This window comes from Canis lupus, chromosome 12 (assembly GCF_011100685.1).
Source record: "Canis lupus familiaris isolate Mischka breed German Shepherd chromosome 12, alternate assembly UU_Cfam_GSD_1.0, whole genome shotgun sequence".
NCBI lineage: Eukaryota > Metazoa > Chordata > Mammalia > Carnivora > Canidae > Canis > Canis lupus.
The window spans coordinates 68122036-68149141 of NC_049233.1; the positions used below are offsets into that span (position 1 = coordinate 68122036).

Sequence of the window (27106 nt, forward strand, 5' to 3'; positions counted from 1 at the left end):
ATTCTCAGCTGTTTATTTTGAAAAGTTAAATACTCAATATGTTCCTTGGACATTTCAGATAACTTGAACTTTTATAGCAAAAGTTATAAAAGTTTAAAAACACTAAGATAACTCTTAAATCTAGGTTTTTATGGGGTGCCTGGTCGGCTCAGTTGGTAGAGCATGTGACTCTTGATCTCAGGGTTGGGAGTTTGAGGCCCACGGTGGGTGTAGAGATTACTTAAGAAATAAAACTTAAAAAAAAAAAAAAAAAAGAAGAGAAAATAAAAAAGAAATAAAACTTTTGAAAAATCTGAATTTTAGGGACACCTGGGTAGCTCAGTGATTTAGTGCTTACCTTTGGCCCAGGGTGTGATCCTGGAGTCCCGGGATCAAGTCCCACATCGGGCTCCCTGCATGGAGCCTGCTTCTGACTCTGCCTGTGTCTCTCTGCCTCTCTCTGTGTCTCTCATGAATAAATAAATAAATCTTTAATTAAAAAATCTGAATTTTGGGCAGCCCGGGTGGCTCAGCGGTTTAGCACTGCCTTCAGCCCTGGGCGTGACCCTGGAGACCCAGGATTGAGTCCCATGTCGGGCTCCCTGCATGGAGCCTGCTTCTCCCTCTGCCTGTGTCTCTGCCTCTTTCTCTCTCTCTCTCATGAATAAATAACTAAAATTAAAAAATAAAAATAAAAATAAAATAAAATAAATAAAAAATCTGAATTTTGTTAGAGAAATTAGAAATAAGGAATATTCTTAATAACAGTTTTTAGAGGCAGAGCTCAAGGATCTATCAGAATGCCAACATTTTACTCCCATGTACTGACAAATATATTTAACAATCTAACTTTTTCATCTTACCTCTCAGATCTATAGTTTTTTTTCGTGATTGTGAATTACAATTTGAAGTAGTTTCATGTTATTTCATAAACAAATAGGCCCAAGAAAGGTTTGAAATGTAGACATTGTGGGGTATGTGTGTATGAGAGAAGTTTCAGGTCGGTGGTTTAACCACCTTCCCCTGAAATAGGGGACATTATACCGTGAGTCTGAACACCCCAGAGGCCTCTGAATGGTTTTGAAAGAGCCAAAGCTGGGCAGCCCTGATGGCCCAGCGGTTTGGCGCCGCCTTCAGCCCAGGGCCAGATCCTGGAGACCCGGGATCGTCAAACTCCTTGCAGGGAGCCTGCTTCTCCCTCTGCCTGTGTCTCTGCCTCTCTCTCTCTCTCTCTCTCTCTCTGTGTCTCTCATGAATCAATAAATAAAATCTTAAAAAAAAAAAAAAAAAAGGAAGGAAAGAAAGAGCCAAAGCTTGGTTGCAAATATTTTTTTCCATGTAATATCTCGGTACACAAACCCACAGGCCTATAGTCTGTGACAAGGCTAAAGAGCTACGTTTTCTTCCTTTCTCGTATCAGGAAAGGCTTATACTTCAGACCTGTTTTGTAAGGAATGTGTGACTGATCTGGGACCACAGAGCCACACTCCTTCTCTCCGTGACAGTTTTTTCCCTTCCCAGGGTTACTTCGTGACAAGCTGGGCTCCTATGATGTGGCATTTTACCTCGCTGGAGTCCCTCCCCTGATTGGGGGCGCTGTCCTTTGTCTTATCCCCTGGATCCACGGGAAGAAGCAGAGAGAGCTTGATAAAACCACTGGAGGAGAAAAGATGGAGAAAATGTTGGAGAACCAGAACTCTCTGCTGTCAAGCTCATCTGGAATCTTTAAGAAGGAATCTGACTCTGTTATTTAATGTCTTATATACCTCCACCAGACTGGACTTGCTTTCGGAAATTTAAGCAAGTTTTCCTTTTATATGAATTACAAATTTCTTATTTTTTTAATTACATCCTAAGAATAGCACAATAATTGGGAACTAGAACCCTTATTACTACAAGAACCATTTTCTGCCACTGAATAGCTGGCTGTCTGATATTTCCGTGAGTGTGGGGGCAGAGACGCTGGTGTATGAAAACTTACGTCAGAAAGTCAAATATTGTGAGAATTGAAGCGATCTCAGTAAAAAGCAACTTTGGAAACTGTGAATGCTAATAAGCTTGTACAAATATTTTCAAATACCTCAAGCTATAATGAAAGGGTTGCAATTTGGTTAGGACTGGAAATACTGTTTGTTGTCTCCTATGAGGTTTTAAATCCTGGTGTCTCTAATTTCTTCTGTTTGAAAACTTTTTACAAAATCTAAGCCTGGATTCTAGACCATGTGAGATCTGCCTAAGCCTCAAGTCTCTGTTAAAGTTGCTTGCCTGCTGTTAAATAAGACATGAGATTAACTTATTCTGACTTGCTCCAGTGTCAGGGGAACTGCTTGGAGCAGATGGTAACGCTGTGTTCAGATTCAGTGATGTGGAAAGGCTACTGTGCAGGAGGGCAGAGCAACTCAGAAGTCAGGCGTTTCTTCCACTTAACGTTTGTTCTCTTTCGGTTTGCAGTGTGTTTTACTCAAGTAGCCAGAAACCTCCCAAATTTCTGAACTTGTTTAAAGTGTAACAATAAATAGAATGAATGAAAGATTCTGGCAATTTTAACGTAGAATTTTTCTGACTTTGGGATTTGTTAGCAGTAGGACTTGACATTTCAACAGAGGCTTAGGGGGATCCCTGGGTGGCGCAGTGGTTTGGCGCCTGCCTTTGGCCCAGGGCGCGATCCTGGAGACCCAGGATCGAATCCCACGTCAGGCTCCCGGTGCATGGAGCCTGCTTCTCCCTCTGCCTGTGTCTCTGCCTCTCTCTCTCTCTCTCTGTGACTATCATAAATAAATAAAAATTAAAAAAAAAAAAAAAAAAAAAAGATCAACAGAGGCTTAGGGAGCATGGTATCAAGTTGCGGTTTCAGGTACAAGTGGCGGGGGGGGGGGTATCTTTCTATTCGTGCAGAAAATATTTCTGACAGAAACAACTGCTCAAATTGGTTTAATAGGTCTTGAAAGGTTAAAAGCACTTATAAAAAGAAACAACTTCTGTATTTCCAAAGCTTTCTGGCAAAAATTTGCACTCATTGGTATTTATCCAAGCATGCTCTCCGTGAATATTCCCAGTATTTTTTCCATTTATATGAAGACACTTGTATGTAAGCTATTCAAGTTTCAAAGACCTAAAATTAAAACCAAAGTCATACCATGACCTAAACTCATCTATAAAAAATAGGAACACTTTCCTCATCCTGAAATTATACTTTAGTACATGTTTCTTATTTGTCTTTGAAAGTTAGTAATATGCGAAGTATATTTAAATCTTAAGCATAAATGTGTATTGGAGCCTCCTCAAATGTAGCTTGTTCACCTGGGAAGAATGCGGTCTCTTTCTAAAACACCTCCAGGATCCATCTGTTTCAAACTTCTCTGGAAGGACAGAAACTTATCTCTTATCTCCCTTCTTTTCCTTTCAGCTTCTGTTCTTTCTTCATCTTTAGCTGAGGATATAGAAACCTGAAGAGCATATGGATTTGCAGTTGTTGATGGGGACACATGGAGGGAACTGAGGCAGTTAATTTAATTAAACAGAAAACCCAAAACTTCAAAGTAGGAATGCTTAAATATGGAATTTATTTTTAATTGGATTTAAAACGACTTTTGATTGTGAAGACATTCAGCAGTTTACTATGACATACACATGGTTGCACCTTTCAGTACTTCTATATTTTCATATTTAGGAAACTTGGGTAATTTGTTTTCTTGGAAGGTTCTATTGCCTAAAAAAACAGCTATATTTTGACAATACTGCCCTTTCATATTCATATTCTTACTTTAAACTTTGAGAAAGTGACTTAGAGGAGTACCCGGGTGGCCCAGTTAAGTGACCAACTGTCGATTTCAGCTCAGGTCATGATCTCAGGGTCATGAGTTCAAGCCTCACATCAGGCTCCGCGCTGGGCATGGAGCCTGCTTGAGTTTCTCTCCCTCTCCCTCTGTCCGACCTTCTCCATCCCAACCCCATAGGCACATGCTTTCTAAAAAAAAAAGAAAGAAAGAAAAGAAAAGAAAGCAAAAACCCCCACAACTTAGAAATGATATTGTGTTCTTCATTTATTCATACCCAGTTATGTAAGCAAAAACTTACAACTAAGACCAATCATCAACCCTGCCATTGTAAATTGTTTTTTTTTTTTATTATAGTTTCATCGCAGACTCCTAAGACTTGTCCTCACCCCTGCCAATTTTACAGAAAGAATTCTAAACAAGAATATTTACTCTGTAAAGACCTCCAAAATGTTTTCCCTTTCAAATTTTGGCTGATTTTAGAGAGGAAAAAAAAGTAATAATCTGAAACTCAAAGACTTGATCTTACTTGATTAGGTTCCATAATAAAAGAGCAAAGTGGGGCACCTGGGTGGCTCAGTTGGTTAAGCCCAGACTCTTAATCTCAGCTCAGGTGTTGATCTCAGGGTCCTGAGATTGAGCCCCATGTTGGGCTCTATGCTGGGCGTGGAGCCTACTTTTTTTTTTTTTTAAAGGCAAAGTAGCTGAAGTATCTATAGTAAAAGATTTCAGAATATTGTGTTTGTGTACAATATTACATGCAAGCAGTTTCCAGTCTGATGCAACGAATTAAGCAGGTTCTATGACACTGAAAAAGCTCCACTATCATAGCCTGTTATGGAGCGTGAGTTCTGATCTGTCAAAATAAAAATTTAAAAAGCATAAAAAAGATGCTAATTTCTATAAAATGTATATTTCATAACATGTTTGGTACAGAAAGTCCTAGAAGTCAAGTTTTTAAAGTTCTACAAACTTAGAAAATGAAAAATACAAATATTCATAAGGAGTTGTGTTTTCGACCAAGAAACATTACCTTAATCTTTCAAAGTAAATCCTTTCTAATTTCTGAACATAGTGTTATTGCAATAAAGTGACCTGGTGGGCCTAAATTTTTTTGTTCAATCTAGACATTTCATTGAGAGGAAAAGAGCAGAGTCAGAACCCTGCTTTCTATCTCATCATCCTAATTCTGGTAACACTCAGCAAATTCTCAAATTCAAAAGCTTCTAGCATTTGAGGCCAACAAGGTAAGAAAGGGAGCAATTATTCCTCTTTATGGAGACTGAATTAGATACCATTGTAACAGACACCCATGGATATTCCAGAAACATTTTAAATTTTATTGCAGTAGATACTGTTGGGAATCCATCCATTTCAGTAATAATAAACCACCCAGATTGATACTTTATTCAAAATTTATGTTTTTTTTGATCACAGGTGCAATCCTTAGTCTCCAGTCCTACTAAGAGATTGTAATGTCCACTTAAGATTGCATAGTGCTGCATGAAGCTTCAAAGGCTCTTCATAATCAGACACAGGACTTCATCTATACGTCCCGAGCCCCAGAATCTGTTTCCACCTGTGTGCAGAAGCTCCTGTGGGCTCTGCCCACGTATGGAGAAAACCTTAGCTCTGTCAGCTTCAGCTTTCTCCACGTTTAAAGTAAACGTACATTTAGCTGTAAACTCAGGTTTGTTTTTAACTTCTGGTAATTCTAATCCTTTTAGCTGCACTGAAGAATATTTTAATTTGTACCTTTGTTATTTATAAACCGCAGAGGTTTGTTTTTAACTTCTGGTAATTCTAATCCTTTTAGCTGCACTGAAGAATATTTTAATTTGTACCTTTGTTATTTATAAACCGCAGAGGGCTTGCATTGGCAGTGATCAGGGGCGTGGGTGCACCGAGGGGTCCTCCTTCCCACCCTTTCTTAGGCTTATCTGCTTGCTCTTCCTGGTCTCTTTCTCCTTATCATTCTTTTTCTCTCTCTTTTTTTTTCTTTTTCTTTTTCTCTTTACTTCCTCCTATCCTTCAAAAACCTGAGGAGTCCATTAACCTTGCCTAGTTCCGCTGGCTGCCTGGCTGCCCTAATAACTGGTCCCTGTGGCTTCAGAGGATGGAATCCCATCCAGTTCACATAACCTGGTGAATGGCTTGCTCTCAGCCTTCAGCATAGAGTTCTGTTGGTCCACGTTGAAAAAATTAGTTACGTGATAAAAATCTGGGGAGGAAGTAATATGCTTCTTATACAATTGGCATCTTTTGTGCTAACATATAAGAGTTTATTTAAACATTTAAGGTCGCACTTTCAGAGAAGAGAAGCTGTCAAGTTCTTAATATGCGTATTTTAAGAGGGCATAATTTTTTACTTTGATTTTCATATTCCATTCAAGTTTTGCTAAATGTTGGTCCTGAGAGCACATTGTGGAGGATGCTTTGGAAAATAGTGGGCCCCTCAGCTGCGGTTCCTAATGAATCTGCCTTAGGCCGTGTTACGCTTTATGGTAAATGGTGTTAAGAGTGAATTCCCAGAGTCTAGAGATACAAGTGGAAAGGACACGTTCATTAGCCCCAGTTTCAAATTATGTAAACAATTTAAGTTTCAAACTCCTTAGGAAACTTCTAACACTGAAAACTTCATTGTCGCCGGCATAAACACGGAGGAGCAATTTTTGCATTAGACTGAAAATTGTTGCTTTTTTTCAAATGTGTGAAAAGGAGAAGGAAGTGAAATGTTCTTGTTTTACATTTACATTCTTTAATTTGAAAGACAAGTGTTGTCTTGGCTGGTAGAAAAATGTATCATCATCATAGTTTAACTCTTAAAAACACAAAGTTTTTGCCTTGTTACTAAAAGAGAACAGGTTTGCCGTTTTTTTTTTTGTTGTTGTTGTTGTTTGTTTTTTTCAGGTTTGCCATTTGTAATGGTGATGTGGAAATGTGGAGTAAGAACACAGGAGAGAGGGAAGGCTTGACAATCATTAATTCTGCTCATATTACACTCACTGATTTTTGGTGATACTTAGGTATAAAGGAGACAAAAAGACCATTTCGAGCTGAGTTTGAGAATGGTTTGTGGGGCAAAGAATAACCAGGTGGGGAGCAACAGGAGACAGCTCATGGGCTCATTATAATTTCACAGTCATAGCCCTTTGTATCAGTTTATTTGTGGGCAGACACTAATGCTTTGTTTTATAAACACCCTATGGAGTGATAGGTTACAACCCCAAAAATAAAGGGCCAAATGCCCATAGCAAACGGGAAACCTGCATACAACTTAACCACAATTACTGAACTTACATAAATGTGGATTTAATCAGATGACTCCTTCTGAGACAGTAAAGACCCACAAAAGGATTCATTACCACGTCTTTGAATCACTCAAAGAAACCTTGAAACTTAAGATCTAGTTTTCTTAGCTTGTCCTTTTTTTTTTTTTTTTTTTTTTTTTAATTTTTATTTATTTATGATAGTTACACACACACACAGAGAGAGAGAGGTGCAGAGACACAGGCAGAGGGAGAAGCAGGCTCCATGCACCGGGAGCCTGACGTGGGATTCGATCCCAGGTCTCCAGGATCGCGCCCTGGGCCAAAGGCAGGCGCTAAACCGCTGCGCCACCCAGGGATCCCAGCTTGTCCTTTTTAAAATGGTCCTTTTAAATTATTTTAAATAATAAACATTAATCATCTTGACCTCTATACATTCAAGGAAATTTCCCATGGTACTGTTTTCTTGACATACATAGGAGGCTACCTCATTTATGAAACAGAAGATTTCAATTTCTTTTCAGTGTGTTAGAAAGACATTGGGAATGAAGTAAAACCTCTCTAAATAACTTGATCATGACAGTCCACCTACCTCAGCTTTCAGTGTCCGACTAAAAGCCCAGCTTAATCAATTCTTGCTTAATCAGAAGGGAGCTAGTGGTGACTGAGATTAAAAGGCAAGGGAGTGCAAGTGGTAAAGGGGCCACAGTATCAGTAAAATTTCTTAAGGGCTTTGTTCTAATAAGTGGACATAAGAGGAACAAAAAAGTATCTTCTAATGTGGCCTGTGGATAATCTGAAATAGGAAAACTCAAGAAATTTATAATATATAGTAATGAACACTTAGGAAAATGCTTCACTGGTGGCTTTTCATACTATACTGGCAGCTTGATGATGAAGTTTTGTTTTCATTTGTTTTCTTTGGCAGGAAAATGGATAATCACTGACAACAGACTATGCACTTGTGCCTTAACCTTACCGCTTACATGTTAAACTCCTGCAGGACGCACCCCTTTCCTAGTGGAACAGGGCCCGTGGCAATGATCTTTCCTCTCACTGGAGTTTTAAAAAATGCTATCATTGAGTGTGGCAATGGTGTAGGAGTTAACCCACAAGTTCCCAATCTATTAAAGATGTTTCTAGCCTTTCAGTGAGTGCTGTACAGTATTTTGGAGTTGAATGTCACTAACCATGTGTGTGTGGTGGGAACTATCAGTATAAAATAACTATTGGAAATATGATTAAATCTGTCATACTATTCTGGAGCCTCTGACGTATGACTTTTATTCTTTAACAAATAATACTTTTTAGTATCTGTCCATTATTAGAAGAGCCAATTTGTTAAATATTTTAAATATTTTTCTCTTATGATCTTCCCTAACCGTAGTCTCATAATTTAGTCTATATTGGAATAGTATTTCAGGGACTGAGGGTTTCTTGAGTGCTATTTTTTGACCCCATTGCAATGAGCAGACTTTATAGTTGGTGCCTTTTTTTCGTACCAAAGAAAAATTAGATCAAAATTGGTGCTAAATTTCACGTTCCTTTTAAAATGATTTTTTTCTTTTTTAATATATGTATATCACAACAGGAAATGTATAGATCCAGCAGTATTATGCATGTTGTATTCTGTATATACATTTAAGGACAAAAACCTCACCTATAAAAAGCAATGGAATTCCCAAATCTGCTTAGAGGTATATAATTTTTGTTAACACATAAGGCTTTAAAGTATAAAACTGATAAGAAAATGATCACTAAATGAAAACTTAGTAATGAATATACCCCCTAAGGTAGTAACTTTAAGGAAAAAGTCCCATACAATGTTGTATCTCAAAAAATAAAAAGTCCCTTGTCAATGTTTCTAGCACAAAGTTAGCTATTTAAAGTATTCTGTAACTCTGAGGGTGTATAGAAAAAGTTTTATGTATATTTTATTGTATATATATTTACATATGTACAAAATAGCTTTCTAATGAACTTTAGGTATTTTAAGCTATTTTTTCAGGCTAAAAGTAGAGGGGAGTCATCAGTCTTTAAACTTGGATAATGAGCTACATTTAAACAAAACTTCTCACTGGAAGTATCATTGTTCATCTTTCAGATTTAGCATAAAGACTTAAGTCAGTAAGGGCTACATCTAGGTTAACGTCCACGATCTCAGACCTAAGATTTATTAAAGGGTTCTCAGCATCATGGTTGCAGCCGACTATGACACCCAACTAAAATTCCACATGGACCTCTGAGTCTTCATGTCTTATAAGTAGGATTCTGGTGAAGTGAGGACAACAGGTTTTTATTTAATCCTGCTGACTTTTATAGACTGTCTTACTCTATGAGGATTTTACAAATATAAATCAGGAAAATGATACGCTGTAGGAAATGAGGAAAACCATACGTTTAGAATCTACTAGAGTATACTGGATTCTCTGAAATAATAACTCCTTCTGCTCACATGACTTCTATGTGGAAAGGAGAATGGGGGCTTGTTAATCAGAAGTTACTGTACAGTGAGATTAAATATCCCTTTACTAACTTCTGATGTGACTTAATTTAGGTGGTTTGAGAGCTGGAAGATTGCAAAGGCACTGTTCAGTGCTTGGTAACTTTTTATTTTCTTGGTTTGTTCTCCTATCAGTTTATTTTAGCCTGAAAATTATAGCTACAGCACAGAACCCTGCAGTATTAAGAGAGAGCTTGGATTTTTTAAGTATCTCCTCATATAATATGACATTTTTCACGTCAACTTATTTTCATGTTTATCTGAAAAGTAAATTCTAAATTATTTGCATATTTTCCAAGTTAGAAAAACATGCTATATCGTAGACATCAAAACCAAGTTATTCCAAGTGCACGCTGTAGACTGCAGTGAGGCTCTGCTTCTCTGCCTACACAGAATGCCATTTTTGGCACAATAGTTGTTTAAATATAGATCACTGTGTGAAATGATTATGCTGGATTTGATCAGTATGCAGTATTTTAGTACTTGCCTTTAAAAAATGATTTTTTCTTTTTAAAGAGTATAATTTATGATTGATTTTTTTATAATGTGCAATTTCATATAGGTAACCAAAACCTTTTTAATGGGAAGAGCTTTGTAATCATTTAGAGAATAAAATCATTTTACTGTAGAACAATGTGATATCCTCAGTAAATACAATAAAAAATTTTTAGCAAATTTCTGTGAGGCTTTGTGATTATATTTATGGAATTCCCTGGGGAGATGAGGGAAGGAAAAGTTACTGAAGGAAACCATCTGCATGGAATAAAAAAAAAAATAAGCTGTGTGCTTTTTAAGCTGCATGCATGTATTTATTCCAAGTGTGTTTGGGTGTCATTACCATTCTCTCTCCTGGGCAAGTGATGGGGATAGAAATGATCCCAAAGCACTGGAGAGTCCAAAAAGGATTTCTGACACTCTTTTTTTGTAGGCTGACTTACATTCCTATGTTACTTAGGCTGATTCAACTTATTACATTCAGCCGTTACTTGGAACCTCTGACTCACTGACAGTTTCAGGGGATGATCAAGAACCAGGTTGGAATTTTGGTGGATAGGCAGTGAGAAAAACTGACTCTGCAGTCAGAAGATGATGATTGGATGTGCCCTAACTACAAAGCAAATCATTATTTACATTTGATGGTGCTAAAGAGATTTTCTACATTAAACTCAAGAATGTGGGATTGTGATATATCATTTACTCCAATAATTATGATCTTATTTTTTCAAAATATTCTATTTGTTAGAGCAAGCATGAATGGGGAGGGGGCGATCAGGGGTGGGCACAGAGAGAAGCAGACTCCTGCTGAACAAGGTTGCCAGACACGGCTCCATCCCAGGACCCTGGGATCATGACCTGAGCTGGAGGCAGATGCTTAGCCGGCTGAGCCACCCAGGCGCCCCAACTCTGATAGTTATTTACATGCCTGCACATAGGTGCCAGAACGTGCAGGCCACTGGAGGGCTTTTAAGAGAACCAGGAAAGAATGGATATGACAAACTACTGATCCAAAGCAGGACAAAATTCACTCTCCTGGAAAAATAATTTTTATAGAAAAAAAAATTCTAATATATACAGGAAACATTTTTCTAGAGCTATTGCTCAAATCAAATAATTACAGTTATCTGGCTTAAGACAGCAAGTTCTCAAATCTCCTACTAATGAATCTAAACAAATTCTTTTTTAAAATCCTTGAGTCACAAGTGTCTTCTTGAACTCTTCCAGGGACAGGAAGCTCCCTATCCCTACCCCAAATAGTGGTCTCCTCCATAGTTGGACCCTTTGCTTCCCACACTCGCCCCATTCAGCTTAACCACCTGTCCTTGTCGCAGGCATCTGTGGACCTCCCTGGTCACTCTTGTACTTGTCAGTTGCTCAGCAAATGGCTTGTGGTCCAACGTTCAATACTCATGGGGAGCAACTTTATTTCCACTCACACTCAATAACAACACTTGGAACTTTGTCGTTTCTGGAAATGGCTTCATCTTTGAAATTTTCAATATCATCCCTGTTTCTCACTTCCGTTTGGCCTGCTCTTCAACTCTGAGCTCTCCTTCCTGTTACTCCCTCCTCCCGATCCCCCCTCACTCTCAACCTACCAGATCTGTTCCTCTTCGATCTGTCCCCCACCCTTGCTCCTGGGATCTAAAAAAAGAATCCAAACAGCTCTCTGAAAATTCAGCTCACTAGTTGCCCCTACATCTCCTACCCCTCAAATTAAACACTTCTCACTTCCTCAACTGTCTTTTCTCTCCTATCAGTTTTTCCCTCTCTACTGGATCATCTTCATTAGCATATGCAAATGCTATTAGTTCTCCCATTTTGGGAGGAGAAAAGACCTCTTAAACCCATGTGCCTCCTGCAGCTGCCTCATTACTTCCCATCCATTTAGAAAAGACCAAAAAAATCAAACTTTGAAAAAAAAATTCTACTCACTCTCTTCAATTTTTAGCTCATATTCTCCTTTGATTTCTCTCCTAGCTCTGGACACTGGGAATACAGCACAGCTTAGTTTTGGAACCCCTTCTCTACTCTACCTACATACCCCACCCCCCACCCCCCACCCCCCGCCAGGCTCATGACTTGAGTTGCCACCTACATCAGCAATGGAGCACGTACCTCTCCAGACCCTTAGATCCAACTGCTCACCTAACACCTCTAAGCGCATGACTAAAAAGAATCTCCCAATTTAGCATATCCCAAACTGGGCTCCTGATATTCCCTCCAAAATTTGCTTCTTTGGCAGCTCTCCTCGTTCCAGTGAATGGCAACTTTATTTTTCTGGTGGTGTGGAGTGCAAAGCTTGGAGGTATCCTCACGCCCTCTCTCCTACTCTCCCAGCCACTTCTGGTCCGCCAGCAGGTCCTCCTGGCTCTACCTCCAACATCCGTCCAGGGGCCGCGCTCCTCACTGTTGCCACCTGCTACCACGCTGAGCTGCACCGCCCTGATCTCCTTTGTCCTTTGTTCCCTTCCCTTGCTTCCCCTCCGGCGATTCTCCACAGAACAGCCAGCACGACCCAGTCAGAACCTGTCAGGTGCAGTCAGTCCTCTGCTCAGGATCTTCCCGCCGCTACCGATTTCTCTCAGAAAAAGCCCAGAAGCCGGTTCCACGCTATATGTTAACTGACTTGAGTGATAGAGAAAAGAAAAAAGAAAGAAAAGATTAAGTCAAAAATACATATATAAAAATAAAAACAATGACTTTGCCAAAAAAAAAAAAAAAAAGAAAAGGCAAAAGCCGAAGTCCTTGCCGTGACCAGCCGGCTGGCACATTCTGGCCCCTGCTCTGGCACCTGTTATACCTGTTGGGTCTCTAAGCGCCCCCCCCCCCCACCGCACCCTCTATTCCTGAGCCACCTGCGGCCTTCCACTTCCTTCCTGGCATTGCCGCCCCTTGCGTGGGCTGCCCTGCCATGTCCTTTGGGGCTTTGCTGAAGAATCTTCTCTGGGAGTCCTTCCCTAACCAAGTAAGACTTAATCCCCCCTCCCTGACTCTTCTCTACCCCACCCCCAAGTTAATTTTTTTCTCTCTTAGCTAGCAGTTATCACTAGCAATTTATGTTTCATCTATCTTCTTTATTGTTTGGCTTTTCCACTAGACTGTTAAGTTCCACTAGGGTAGGTTTTTTTTGGGGGGGGGGTTGTGGGCATTAACCATAATTCTATTATCTAAATTTTTAAATATATGTATATATAGAGAGAGGGAGAAAGAGTGGCGCGGGGGCGGGGGGAGGTAGAGGAAAGGGAGAGCGAATCTTAAGCAGGCTCCATCCAGCACAGGGCCTGATGTGGGGTCCGGGCCTGATGTGGGGTCTGTCTCATTGCCCTAAGATCATGAGCTGAGCTGAGGTCAAGAGTCAGTAGCTCAGCCGACTAAGCTGCCCAGGTGCCCCACGGGTAGAGTTTTTGTTTTATCTCCAACCCTTAGATAAATTCCTGGCACAGAGAAGGTGCGCAGTAATTATTTGTTGAATAAATGGTTTCCCAACATATCAACATGAACATATTGACTTTCTCTACCTTGGGAACATTTCCCCAGAGAACTCAGCCAGTGTAGTTGGAGTGAGTTGGCCACAGTAGGATCAAGACTGGGGAGAGCTTTGCTGGCATGGCTGCCCCAAGGCCAAGGAAAGGGCCCACATAGTCAGGAGACTGATTCCACAGATGGGGCTTGAACAGGTGAGTATGTTGAGGCTTCCCCTGCTGGAGAAGGGAAGCTAGACCAGATGCTCTGGTGATGCACGGGGACTGGAGAATGTGGTATATATAGGTGTATATGGAAGGCATCAGGAGTGGGCTTGCTGGCAGGGTGGGGTGGCCTGGTCGGGGGGTGAGGTCTGGGTTGGGAGGGCAGCGGAAAAAACCCTCTGGGGCACGAGTGAGCTGAGGCTGGTGAGCAGATGTGCAAACAGGGTTAGGGAGCTACTGCTAGCCTGGTGACTGGGGTCAGCTTCTGGAAAGACTGGGGAAAGGTGGTTACTGGGCCCACAAGGTCCGGGACCCTGCCACAGCTGTGGGGATACCCCCACCTCACCCTGATGGGTGTTAGATCATGCAGCAAGGGCAAGAGAAAGCAAAATGCGACCCGGGGCCACCAGAGGCCCCCTTCCTACCATGTCTCTCCAGTGCTCCCTACTGAGAGGTTTAACCGAGTGCTCCTGTGACCCTCCTGACCTGTGGGAGAATTTACTTCTTTTTAGGATTAAGTATTGATAAACTCAGATAGTCCGTACATGCTGTGGGGTACCGATGGAACACATTCTAAGAATCTGTGGACAGGGATCCCTGGGTGGCGCAGCGGTTTGGCGCCTGCCTTTGGCCCAGGGCGTGATCCTGGAGACCCAGGATCGAGTCCCGCGTCGGGCTCCCGGTGCATGGAGCCTGCTTATGTCTCTGCCTCTCTCTCTCTCTCTCTGTGACTATCATAAATAAATAAAAATTAAAAAAAAAAAAAAAGAATCTGTGGACAAAGTCAGAAAATCTTACCCCTAAAATGGGAGGGGTAAGATTCACATTTTGAAACTACTAAGAATCCAGCTGATATGGATAGGAGTGGCTATCTGTGGAAACCTGCGAAAATAACATACTATAGTAATGACTTCTAAAGATATTGCTGCTAAGACCAGGGCACAATCTAAATCTCAGACAGGTCTAAGTCATCTCCCTGAAAGGAGAGACAAATATTTTAAATCCTAACAACCAGGGCTAAATGGATGGGAAGACTCAGAATTCAGAAGTCAAGGATACTTTTAAAAAGAGCATTTTAGAGGACAGGAATTTGTCACTACATCCCTAACACTTCTGGGATTCTGATTTTGCTAATACAGCCAAAAAAATTCGCCTGACAATGGAAAAGGACAATTTATCTGGTTCTAAAGTTTTTTTTTTTTTTTTTTTAATTTATTTATGAGAGACACAGAGAGGCAGAGACACAGGCAGAGGGAGAAGCAGGCTCTGTGCAGGGAGCCCGACGTGGGACTCGATCCTGGGACCCTGGGGTCATGCCCTGGGCCGAAGGCAGACGCTCAACCACTGAGCCACCCAGGCGCCCCTGGATTCTAAGGACATAGCAAAATCCCTTCCCAATTTTTTGCTGTAATAGAGAAACTTGAAGTAGTGGTCAGCAAACTTTTTCTGTGAAGGGCCAGCTGGTGAATATTTTCAGCTTTTCAGGCTATTAGGTCTCTGTCACAACTACTCAATTCAATCACATATGGTGCAAAACCAGACCACAGATAATACTAAATAAACATGTGTGGCTGTGCTCCAGGAAAACTTGATTTACAAAAACAGGATGTGGCCAGATATGGCCTGTGGGCTTTAGCTTGCTGACCTCTAGCTAACCTATTATTTGATGTCCAGATTGGTGCAGCTAACCAACTAAGTGGGAAGGGGTGTCTTGGGAATCTTGAGAATCCTAGATACAGGGCATACCACAGATCAGCATCTTGGGGTCTGGTCATATCGGTCAGTTTTCTGGGAACTGATCAGTTCCGGATGAACAGTTGAGTCCCTAACTTTGGAAAGTTGATTCCCGAAGAGACTTGACCTTGGTCTAGCTTGAGTGGCTCATCTGTCTCATTCATTTATCACTCTCTCAATCTCTCTTCCTCCTTTCATAGTCTCTAAATGACAGCCCCTTATGCTAATTCATTCATTCATTCATTCATTCATTCATTCATTCATTCATGATAGACACAGAGAGAGAGAAAGAGGCAGAGGCACAGGCAGAGGGAGAAGTAGGCTCCATGCAGGGAGCCTGACGCAGAACAATATCCCGGGACTCCAGGATCACCCCCTGGGCCAAAGGCAGGAGCTAAACCACTGAGCCACCCAGGGATCCCCCCCCATCTTTATTATTAATAGGGTTTAAGTACATTCTACTAACCAAACAGGGCTGCTTTTTTCTAGGTTTAATAATCGGTCGACATGTAAAATATTGGAGTATAAGAGAAAATACTCAGTTATAACAGTCCAGGTATTACCATGAAGAGTTGTCACCTGCATTAAAAACACAAAACCTTATGAAAAATTTTACTCTAGCCAGCTTGGGCTTCCAAAACTAAGCACGCCAGACTGGGAGGCTTAAACAACAGGAATTTCTCTCTCACAGCTCGGACTGGAAGGCCAAGATCAAGGTGCTGGCTAACTCGGTTCCTAGGGAAGGCCTTCCTCCTGGCTTTGGGAAGGTTGCCTCCCGCGTCCTCACAAGAGAGCTCATTGGCTCTGGTCTTTCTTCCTCTTCTCATAAGGGCGCTAATCCCACCGTGGGGCCCCACCCTCATGACCTCATCTAAACCTAATTACCTCCCAGATGGCCCACCTTCAAATACTAGCACGTGGAGGGAGAGGCATCAACATAACCCTGCAGGGCAGGGATACAATTCAGTCCAGAGCAGATTATTTTTGTTTCTGTATGAAATTGTCATCAAAGAAACCAGGAAGGAGTTGAAAACCTAACCAGGGAGCTCCAGTGCACTGTTACCGAGCAATGCTTTCCAGGGTATAATTAATGTTCCCTAATTGTCAAGGGACGCGGTTATATGATAAATTATTCATGGTAACTGACATTATATAACCCAGATGGAAGTTGGGCATTATGCATGTGCTATTTGGGAGCTGGGTCCGCGTCCTGGTCTTCATGCCTCAGTCTTGTGGCTTCCCGAGCCCCTTGCTCTGGCTGATCAGCTCAGCTCCTGTTCTTCACTAGGCCCTTTTGCTTGATGACTCAGTTTGACTTATTTGCATGGATTCTGACTACTTCAGCTCCCTTTGCTGGGCTCCCAGCAGGTCCACCCACTGAAATAATAAATAAGAGTTTCTGTCCTAAGGTGACGGGTGACTGAGCTGACCCTGCCCCAGCCTCCTCCTCAAGACCTGGGTTAGGGGAACATTTTCCACTGTACATAATTTTCTCTCAAGAGACCTCAGAGTTAGAGTCAAGTCCCTCGGGCCATATTTTTCACACCACTTTTCACCTTGACTGTATCAAGATTAGTACCAATGGGTGGCATGGGGTGGGAGAGGGAACGGTTTAGCCCACTTAAAATCTCCTTTAGCCCCTTACCCTCAGCCACTCTAAATAAACCTAAGGTTGAAGTAAAAATGGTTTATCTTTTTTTTTTTTTTAAATTTTTTAAATTTATTTATGATAGTCACACAGAGAGAGACAGAGGCAGAGACACAAGCAGAGGGAGAAGCAGGCTCCATGCACCGGGAGCCCGACGTGGGATTCGATCCCGGGTCTCCAGGATCGCGCCCTGGGCCAAAGGCAGGCGCCAAACTGCTGCGCCACCCAGGGATCCCAAAAATGGTTTATCTTGAATACAAATCCCCTAACTCTCCCCACCTTCCAACCGGATTGCTATCTTACGCCTTCTAGAGAACTTCAGGAGCCACCGTTGGGCGTGTACGCAGAGAACACACACACACACACACACACACACACACACACACACACACACACACACACGGTCATGGGATCTGGTGCCTCCGTTCCCACCCTTCCATTCTTACCAAGCCAGTGTGGGGCAAATATAGCGATCACTTCGCTAATCTGTGTCATAAAACCATTAAAGTTATTCTCCTTTCTCTAGTTTCTTCCTACGGCGGTCCAACTGGCAGTACTGACCCTGAGTTCTTAGTCCTCTGCTTTCATCATGGTATTCTCACTCCTCAGAAGCCTATTATGGCTTCCTAAAGTCAAAAGGTTATGTCTTCAGTTTGGTCTTCAAAGTCCTTCACAGTCTGGCCCCCCGATACCTTTCCAGACTTACCTATTACTCTGAAAGAACTTTCCACTGGGTAAAAGGGGTCAACTCATTATTTTTCAACCCACTTTGGGTGGTTCCTCACCTTTGGGCCTCTCTTAAAGCCCTTTCCCACCCAACCCCGACTCAGGTCTCACGTGTCTTCTGACCCCCAACCTGGGGTCTGGTGTACACAATGCTTGCCTTTCTCTCTGCCCTCCAGCTACTCCACCAGGACGTCTCTGTGCAAATTCCCAAGCTGCTTCTGCCGTAACTCTTTACTTTGACATATTTTGAATAATTTGTTTACCTTGGATTTTATTACCTCCTTCCTTCCCTGATCTAGGGTTCACTCTCAATCCTTCCAAATGTCCACAATGGAACTTTCCAGTGACTCTTTTTAGATCCCAGTTTGGGTTATAGAAATTTTGTTAAAGAATTATTAAAACAGCTCTCTCGGCCCTCCCTCCTGCTCCTCTCTCTCGTGTATCTTCCAACACACCCGGAAAGTCCTTAACAGAAGGCCCACACACCCAGGAACCCCGCTGGCTCTCCCGGGGGGGGGGGGGGGGGGGGTTTCTACCAACTTGCCCTACTCCTACTCCTACTCCTACTCTTCGCTCCGGCCTGCTCTCCTCCCTGCGGGGCTGGGTCCCTCGCTGCAGTAGGGGTTCTGTGCAAATGTCACTCAGGGGCGCCTGCCCCAACACTACCTTAAATTAAAATAACCCCTTTCCATCACTAGCTATCCCCTTCATTCTCCTTTATTTTTCCTTAGGGTGCTTACCACTATCGACGTATTACACACGCGTTTGTCAATTTTCTACCTTGTCCACGAGGGCAAGAACTTTCGTCTGCTTTTTGTCACCGTTAGATCTGTGCCTGGCACAGACTAGGTATTTAGTAATTATTTAATGACTAAATCAATGAACAGGTGGGCTTTTCTGTAGTTTGCGTAGAAATTAAAAAAAAAAAAATCCTGCTACTGGTGTTTGTTCCTAGTTTGGCAACACAACAGTCCTTGTCATTGTGGGGATGTCTGCAAAGGGGTTGGACTTCTCCCAAGTAGACGTAGCAAGCGTGGTATTAGATGGCAGGGATTAGACCAGAATGGCTTTGCTCCAGGGCAGAGTGGTACCCAGCCCTGGAGAAGTGGCCTCCTCCACTTACCCACAGGGAAGATCCTATCTCGAAGGGCACTTAAAGCTCTAAAGTAGTTTCCTTTTTCATGCAGATGACTCTAATTGCTCCTGAAGCACTTAATACCTGAAGAAATGTTAGTTCATTTCTATTGGAGCCTAAAGTAGCCAATCTCTCACCTTGGGTTGCTTTGTTTTTATTCTCTTGATTAACTTGATTTTGACCAATAACAGTACGGTAGGCCAAAGATTTTTATCTGATCAAAACAGCATAAGAGACTATTATGATGGCAGGTCAGAGTCCTGTAGTCTTGAATGTTACAATACAATCCAGGTAAAGGAAATCCTAAATTTATGTCTTTTTAAAAAAGGAAATTTAAAAATCAGTATTTTTAAACTTTATTTTTTTAAAAAGATTTTATTTGGGACGCCTGGGGGGCTCAGCGGGTGAGTGCCTGCCTTCGGCTCATGGCGTGCGTGATCCTGGAGTCCTGGGATCGAGTCCCACATCGGGCTCCCTGCATGGAGCCTGCTTCTCCCTCTATGTCTCTGCCTCTCTCTGTGTGTCTCTCGTGAATAAATAAATAAAGTCTTTAAAAAAAATAAATAGATTTTATTTATTTATTTGAGAGAGCATGAGCAGGGGAGAGGGACAGAGGGAGAAGCTGACTCCCTGCTGAGCAGAGAGCCCAACATTGGGCTCAATCTCAGGACCCTAAGATCATGATCTAAGCCACCCAGGCATCCCTAAGTTTTTATTTTTAACGAGATTTTTAAAAAGTTCATCAGACACCCATGTGAGATTCTTTCAGTATTACTTTGAACTTTTCAAAGTACATAGTGTAAACAAAAGTTACCTTACTGAGGGGTGCTTGGGTGGCTCAGCAGTTGAGCTGGGATTCTTGGTTTCAGCTCAGGCCATGATCTCTGGGTGTGGGGTCAAGCTCCACGTTGGGGTCCATGCTTGGTGGGGAGTCTGCTTGAGATTCTCTCCCTCTTTGTCCCTCTCCCTGCTCACATGTACTCTTTCTTTCTCAAATAGATAGATCTCTTTTTAAAACAAAAGCCTTATCTAGGGATCCCTGGGTGGCGCAGTGGTTTGGCGCCTGCCTTTGGCCCAGGGCGCGATCCTGGGGACCTGGGATCGAATCCCACGTCGGGCTCCCGGTGCATGGAGCCTGCTTCTCCCTCTGCCTGTGTCTCTGCCTCTCTCTCTCTCTCTCTCTGTGTGACTATCACAAATAAATAAAAATTAAATAAATAAAACATTAAAAAAAAAAGCCTTATCTATTTTCAACTGAAAAAATGGCCCATCAACATCTTTATTTTTCCTAAATTGTCTCACAAAAAATTTATCCTCACTATTAGCCTAAAGAGAAACCTGCACAAAGCAGTATGCTATTTTAATCATCCTTTTTCTCTTAAAAGGTGGTGAGTGACCTCTGGAGGCAATTGGAAAAAGTACCTGCCACTTTCAGAACTGAAGAAGGGGGGAGAATTAGAAAGTAGTAGATCCTTCCATTTAGCGGTTTTTGTTTTTTTGTTTTGTTTTGTTTTGTTTTTTAATTTTTTTATTGGTGTTCAATTTACTAACATACAGAATAACCCCCAGTGCCCGTCACCCATTCACTCCCACCCCCCGCCCTCCTCCCCTTCTACCACCCCTAGTTCGTTTCCCAGAGTTAGCAGTCTTTACGTTCTGTCTCCCTTTCTGATATTTCCCACACATTTCTTCTCCCTTCCCTTATATTCCCTTTCACTATTATTTATATTCCCCAAATGAATGAGAACATATAATGTTTGTCCTTCTCCGACTGACTTACTTCACTCAGCATAATACCCTCCAGGGTTTTTGTTTTTTTGCAAGTTTAATCAGGGTGAAATAAAACATTTAACTTTAAAATTAGTTTACTGATTTTAATTCACTTAAGTAATATTTATTAAGTATATACTTCAATGCCTGCAGGGGAGATAGAGACACACAACTTTGAGCTTACAATCTATTAGGAAACTAAAGCTAAGCGCTAAGATATTTATAATACAAGCTAGAATGTGTAAGAAAATTGAGTGGCATAACTATCCAGGAATTCAGATTTTTGGCTAGGATGATTGGAGAAAGTCTATACATTCAACAAACATTTACTGAAGACCCATGTGTGCCAGGCACTATGCTAAGGGACAAATTAGATACAGTGCCTTCCCTTCAGACACCGAGTATGTAGGGAAGATGACACATAAATAGGAACATTCTGTATGAAGTAGGTGGACTCTTAGAATTACACACTAAGGAGCGGAACTAAAACAGCCTCGAGACAGAGAGGAGAGGAGGGTCAGGAAAGGCTTGTTAGAGGAAGTAACACCTAAGTGGATTCTTTTTTTTTTTTTTTTTTTAAGGTTTCATTTATTTATTTAGAGACAGAGCACAAGCCTGGGGAGGGACAGAAGGGGAGATGAAGGGGAACATCTCCACCTCTGGTCTCCACGTGGGGCTCAATCCCAAGATCCTGAGGTCACAACCTGAGCCAAAACCGACCGAGCCACCCAGGTGCCCCTTGCCTAAGTGGATTCTTAAAGATAGAAGAGTTCTGGTCCAGCTTTGGCATCATAAGCCTACTCTCGTCCATCTCTCCCACTAACAACTAAAAACTCATGACAAAATTCAGGTAACAACTGCCCGAGGACTCTGAAAAGTAAAACACTGTGAAGGGGAGGCCTTGGAAAAGAAACCTGGAAGAGGATGGGCTTCCTGGCCTATTTTCCTCTTTTTTTCTTGCAGTTTTGTCCTGAGAGGTCTAATGTGAGGACGGCTGGGTAGCTGCACGGGTAGCTAACACTGTGATAGAAACCCTGTCCCTCCATCCAGGGAACTGAGGAAAGGGTCCTCTGTGAGTTGGGAAGTGAGTAGGGACGAGGGAGAGGACAGGGTACAGAAGGCCTAATTTTGTGTGGGAACCACCGTAAATCTTCGATTCTCTACTGAGTCGCCCTTGTCTGCAAGACACCCAACGCAGCACAGCAGAGGCCCTGACAGCTAGCTGTCGAACACCGTAGGCCAAAGCTCAGACTTGCCCGAGTGGCACCTGTTCCGGACAGACCCAGAGGCTGGGAAAGCTGAACTGAGATAGAAACCATCACCCACGGAAGGTGATACGTGTACTGTGAACTCAGCCAGGTTGATTGCCTGCTTAAACAAACATACATTCTCCAGAGGAGGATTTTAACAGGATCCAGAGTCAGCACAACATTAATGGTTACACGGTCTGGGATGCAAAAGAAAATGGCTTGCGATAGAAGAAACCCTGTTTATTTATTTATTTGATATATATATATTTTTAAGATTATATTTATTTATTCATGATAGACGTAGACAGAGAGAGAGAGGCAGAGACACAGGCAGAGGGAGAGGGAGAAGCAGGGAGAAGCAGGCTCCATGCTGGGAGCCTGACGTGGGACTCGATCCCGGGACTCCAGGATCACGCCCTGGGCCAAAGGCAGGCGCTAAACCGCTGAGCCACCCAGGGATCCCCAGGAACCCTGTATAAAATGAAGTCTGGAGGCCAGCAGGGGGGCTCTCAGGCCCTGCCACTCGCGGTCAGTTGCAGACCAACATCAGAAAACATACCTTGTTGGGGGCAAGCTGGTTACTACTTCTGATTACAACCTTACTATATCCCAGCAGGAAGGCGGAGAGGTTTTCCTCCTCCTCTGGCAACAGCCCAGCCAGTGAGACTGTTACAACTCAGCCACTGAAAAGCTACTGTACTCTGAATTCCCAGTTTCCTCCAGCAAACACTGGTTTATAACAGTTCTCTCAACTTCCCCTTTTCCTCTATAAAAGACGAGTCTTCTCCTTTGTTCTCCAGACTTGCTAATGGTTTTCCCACAGCTTCTTGTCCCAGACTGCAATTCTCTGCTATTCCCAAATAAATTCATTTTTTTGCTGGTAAAATCTCATTCACTTATTTTTTTTTTAATTTTTTAAAAATTTTTATTTATTTATGATAGTCACAGAGAGAGAGAGAGAGAGAGAGAGAGAGGCAGAGACACAGGCAGAGGGAGAAGCAGACTCCATGCACTGGGAGCCCGACATGGGATTCGATCCTGGGTCTCCAGGATCGTGCCCTGGGCCAAAGGCAGGCGCTAAACCACTGCGCCACCCAGGGATCCCTACTTATTTTTTAAAGATTTTATTTATTCATGAGAGACACAGAGACATAGGCAGAGGGAGGAGAAATAGGCCCCCTGCAGTGAGCCCTATGATCTTGGGACTTTGGGGTCACACCCTGAGCTGAAGGCAGACGCTCAACCACGGAGCCTCAAGGTTAACACCTGTCATACAAAGAACCAGGAAAATGTGGCCAAATCCTGAGGGAAAAGGCAATCACTGTAACAACCCTGAGATAACACAGGTGAGGTGTTGGAATGTTCAGACTAAGATGCTAAAGCAGCTATGATGTATGGGGGGGCGGGGGAGAGACAAACACACATGAAATAAATGTAAAGAAAGACACTTTCAGCAGAGGAAAAAAGTATGAAAAAGAACCAAGTGGAAATTTTGAACTGAAAAGTACAGTGTCTGAAAGAAACAAGTTCACTGGATAGGTGTAATAGCACAACGGAGATGATGAAAGAAAGCGGCAGTGAACTTGAAGATAGATTAGTCAACAGAAATGATGTAAGCTAAAGAGCAGAATGGGATAAAAAGCCTGGAAAAAAACAGGACTCAGGAGCATCAGGGACTTGTGCAACAATTATCAAAAGGTCTAACATACAAGTCACTGGAGTCCCAGAAAGGTGAAAGAGGTTGAGGAAAATTATGTGAAAAAGTAATGGCTAAAAACTTCCCAGATTTGGTGAAAGACATATATTTACGGATTCCAGGATCTTGGTGAACTCTGGCACTTAAATTCAAAGAAAACCATGCCTAGATGTCTCTAAACCAAACTATATAAAGAGCAAAGATTGAATGCAGAATCCAGGGTAGCCAGACGACACTGGAATAACACATCTGACTGTGGAAACTAAGGGACCATGAATCAGAAGCCTATAGCCAGTGAAAATATTCTCGGTAATGAAGGTGAAATAAAGACATTCTGAGATGAAGGAAAACTCAGAAAGCTATTGTCAACAGAACCAGTGTAAAAAAAAAAAAAAAAAAGTGCTGGGAATGAAGGGAAAGGACACCAGAGGAAGACCTGGATGTTTAGGAGTGAAGGAAGAGCAACAGAGAATTTAACTATCTGGGTTAATATAAAAATCCTTATTTTTTCTCTTAAATTCTTTAAAATATGTATGATTATTGAGAAGATAGGCAGGAATAAGGCAGGTGCTCTTAGGGGAGACTAAGCTACTGTCACAAAGATTCAGTGATTTAAGCAACAAGGTTTGGGGGCACCTGGGTGGCTCAGTAGGTTAAACACACGACTCTAGATTTTGGCTCAGGTCATGGTCTCAGTTGTGAGATCGAGCCCCACATTGGCTCCATACTCATCAGGTAGTCTGCTTGAGACTCTCACTCTCTCTCTCCCCCTCCCCAACTCTCTAAAAATAAATAAATAAAACTTTTTAAAAAAGAGGTCTTATTTTCAATTTTTAAATTTAAATTTAATTAACATATAATGTATTATTGGTTTTATTTTTTCCTCTTCCCCTATGACCTTCTGTTTTGTTTCTTAAATTCCACATATGGGTGAGATCATATGATGATTGCCTTTCTCTGATTGCCTTATTTCCGCTTAGCATTAATACCCTCTAGCTCCATCCAGGTTGAAAAAAACCAACAGGTTTTTTAACAGTCAGAGGGAAGAATTCTCTCTGGGCTTTCTGCTCACATTCTATTGGCATCCGTAACTGCAAATTCGGCTGGGAAATGTAGCAGAGCTGGGGTAGTCATGCTCTGGGTTAGAACTTAAGCGCTTAGGAAGAAAGGGCAAATGGATTTTGATGGATAGCTAGCAGCCTCTCCCACAGGAGGTGAAAGACAAAGGAGGCATTCTGGATCCAGGGGATGATGCGATCACAGGAAGCGAGAAACCACACGTAAGGGACTAATAGCAATACTGATATTGGAATGTGAACAAAGAGACAGAGCTAGAGTGGTGGGTGGGAGCAAATGAAGTCGGATTATATTCTCCAAAGGTTTTATGCAGCAGATTTTTATTTCAGGGAGCTACTCAGGGGTGAAAGGTGGGAGAACAGAAGACTAGGCGGGGGGGAAACCAATTAGGAGCTAGGGGAATAGTTTTGGTGAGAGGTGAAAAAGTTTTATTTTTTAAAGATTTATTTATTTATTCATGAGAGACATAGAGAGAGAGGCAGAGACATAAGGAAGAGGGAGAAGCAGGATCCTTGCAGGGAGCCCGACGTGGGACTCGATCCTGTCTCCTGGGACCAGGCCCCGAGCCGAAGGAAGACGCCCATCTGCTTGTCCCAAAAAAGTTTCAAATGTAGGCGGTGATAAGGGCACCTGGGTGGCTCAGTCAGTTAATCATCTGCCATCAGCTCAGGTCATGATTCCAGGGTCCTAGGGTCGAGTCCCACGTCGGGCTCCCTGCTTGGCGGGGAGCCTGCTGCTCCCTCTGCCTGCAGCTCCCCCTGCTGGTGTGCGTTCTCTCTCTCTCAAATAAATAAAATCTTTAAAGTAGGCTGTGATAATAGCCTAGAGGCTGGGTTTTAGAAATACCTACAGAGGTAAAATGGTCAGGACTTGGTGAGGAGAGATAAAGAAAGAAGCATCAAGGCAGGATCTCCCATTCCTTACAAAGATGACAGGTGGGTGGTGATGTCAGCGTGGAGTATTTGCCCAGAACGCAGAGCAGGGGCAAATTTATTTGGGGGGGGGGGAGAGTTTGGTTTTAGGTGATAAACATGAAACACTGTGAAGCATGAGTTCCTGCAGAATATTTTTGCTTGTATGAAATCTCAGTGAGCCAGTCTGAAGACAGAACTCCTCCATGGAGGAGGCACCCGAAATCCTTTGTAATTCGGGCCTAACCCACCTTTCACATAACCTGCTCTGCTCTTTAATACAGACGCCTGCAGTTTCAGCCACATCAGTCTCCTCTCAAAGCGGCCTTCCGTGACCCTGACGTCTAAAGCAGGTTCTCCTACGGCACAGCATCTGTGCTTGGAGGTAAACTGGGAAGGGCTTCATGACCCAGTGCAGGGGGCTGGAGAGCTGGCTGGGCTGGAAGGGTCTGTAGTCCGGGAGCCTAAGTGGGGAGAGGCAGTCGGGTGCAGAAGAACATTTCCAACGGGTAATAAAACAAACATTTGGTCAAAGAGCAGAAAGGCAACGGAGAGCTGGAATCGGATCAGGAGGACCAGGCCTGCCGTCCCCGCTGGCGCACCTGCGGCCCGGGCCCCTGGAAATCCGCGTCCCGCTGCGCTGGGCGACGACGGCGGCGTGGTTTGCGGGGCCGGGGCCGGGGCCGGAGCCTGCAACCGCCCTGGGCTGAGCTCCGGCCGCCCCCCGCCCCGTCTGCCTGCCCGGGGCAAGCCGCTGCTCAGCCCGACTTAACCGTCCGGCCGCACGCGGAGCAGCGCACCTGCAGGGCTGCCTCGGGGTTCCCGGAGACGCTTCCGCACGCGGCCGACAGCGGGCGAGCATCTCCAAGGGGCGCGGAGGAGGACGGCACGCCTGGACGCTGTCCCGGGGCTCAGCCTTCCCCTCGGTACCGGGGCGCGGCCGCGTCTTACCTCACCGTCCCCGCGCCCCGGGCTGCAGCTGCCGCTCCCTCCGCCGCGGGGCGCCCGCTCGCCCGGCCTCCGTGGGCTCCGCCGCGCGTGTCACGGGGCCGCCCGGGGCGCCCCGTCCGGTCTCCCAGGCAACCACATAAACTTCCGGTTTGGGAGCGAGCGGCCGCGGCGGGCGGGAGGCCGCACTTCCGCCACGTGACCCCGCGCGGCCCCCGGGCGTGCTGAGGGGCGGGCGTCGCGAGTTCGGAAGTCCGGGGGGCGGGGCCTGGAGGGGCGGGGCTGGGGCTCGGCGGCCGGTCCCTGAGGCGCGGATGGGCCGCCGCGCGGGGAGGCGGGGCAGGGAGCGGGGCCGTCGTGTGTGGGGCGGGGCCTCCGGGCCTGTGGGGGGCGGGGCCAGGGCTCGGCGGCCGGTTCTCGAGGCGCCGCCAGGCCTGGAGGGGCGGGGCCTCCGGGCCTGGGGGCGGGGCTCGGCGGCGGGTCCCCGAGGCGCGGCG

General features: G+C 43.7%; 1 protein-coding gene and 1 long non-coding RNA gene across 12 annotated transcripts in view; one reads left to right on the forward strand and one right to left on the reverse strand.

Moving 5' to 3' along the window:
- SLC16A10 (solute carrier family 16 member 10) overlaps positions 1-2511 on the forward strand; it is a 111309-nt gene extending 108798 nt beyond the window's left edge. For both annotated transcript variants that reach the window (XM_038554959.1, XM_038554960.1), the window contains exon 6: positions 1501-2511. In XM_038554959.1, the coding sequence (XP_038410887.1) occupies positions 1501-1733 (233 nt within the window). In that variant the 3' untranslated portion in view covers positions 1734-2511. The remainder of the gene's footprint in view (positions 1-1500) is intronic.
- Positions 1294-26708, reverse strand: LOC111098398. Of its 10 annotated transcripts, none has more exons than XR_005368152.1 (6): positions 26613-26708; positions 25913-26125; positions 12555-12653; positions 11624-11669; positions 3280-3409; positions 1294-1635 (listed from the first exon to the last, which is right to left on the reverse strand). It is a non-coding gene; the product is annotated as an uncharacterized LOC111098398 (long non-coding RNA). The 10 variants fall into 10 exon arrangements; XR_005368149.1 differs by having other exon boundaries at positions 3280-3425; XR_005368146.1 differs by having other exon boundaries at positions 3280-3425; positions 12403-12653.
- Between the last annotated feature and the right edge of the window lie 398 nt (positions 26709-27106).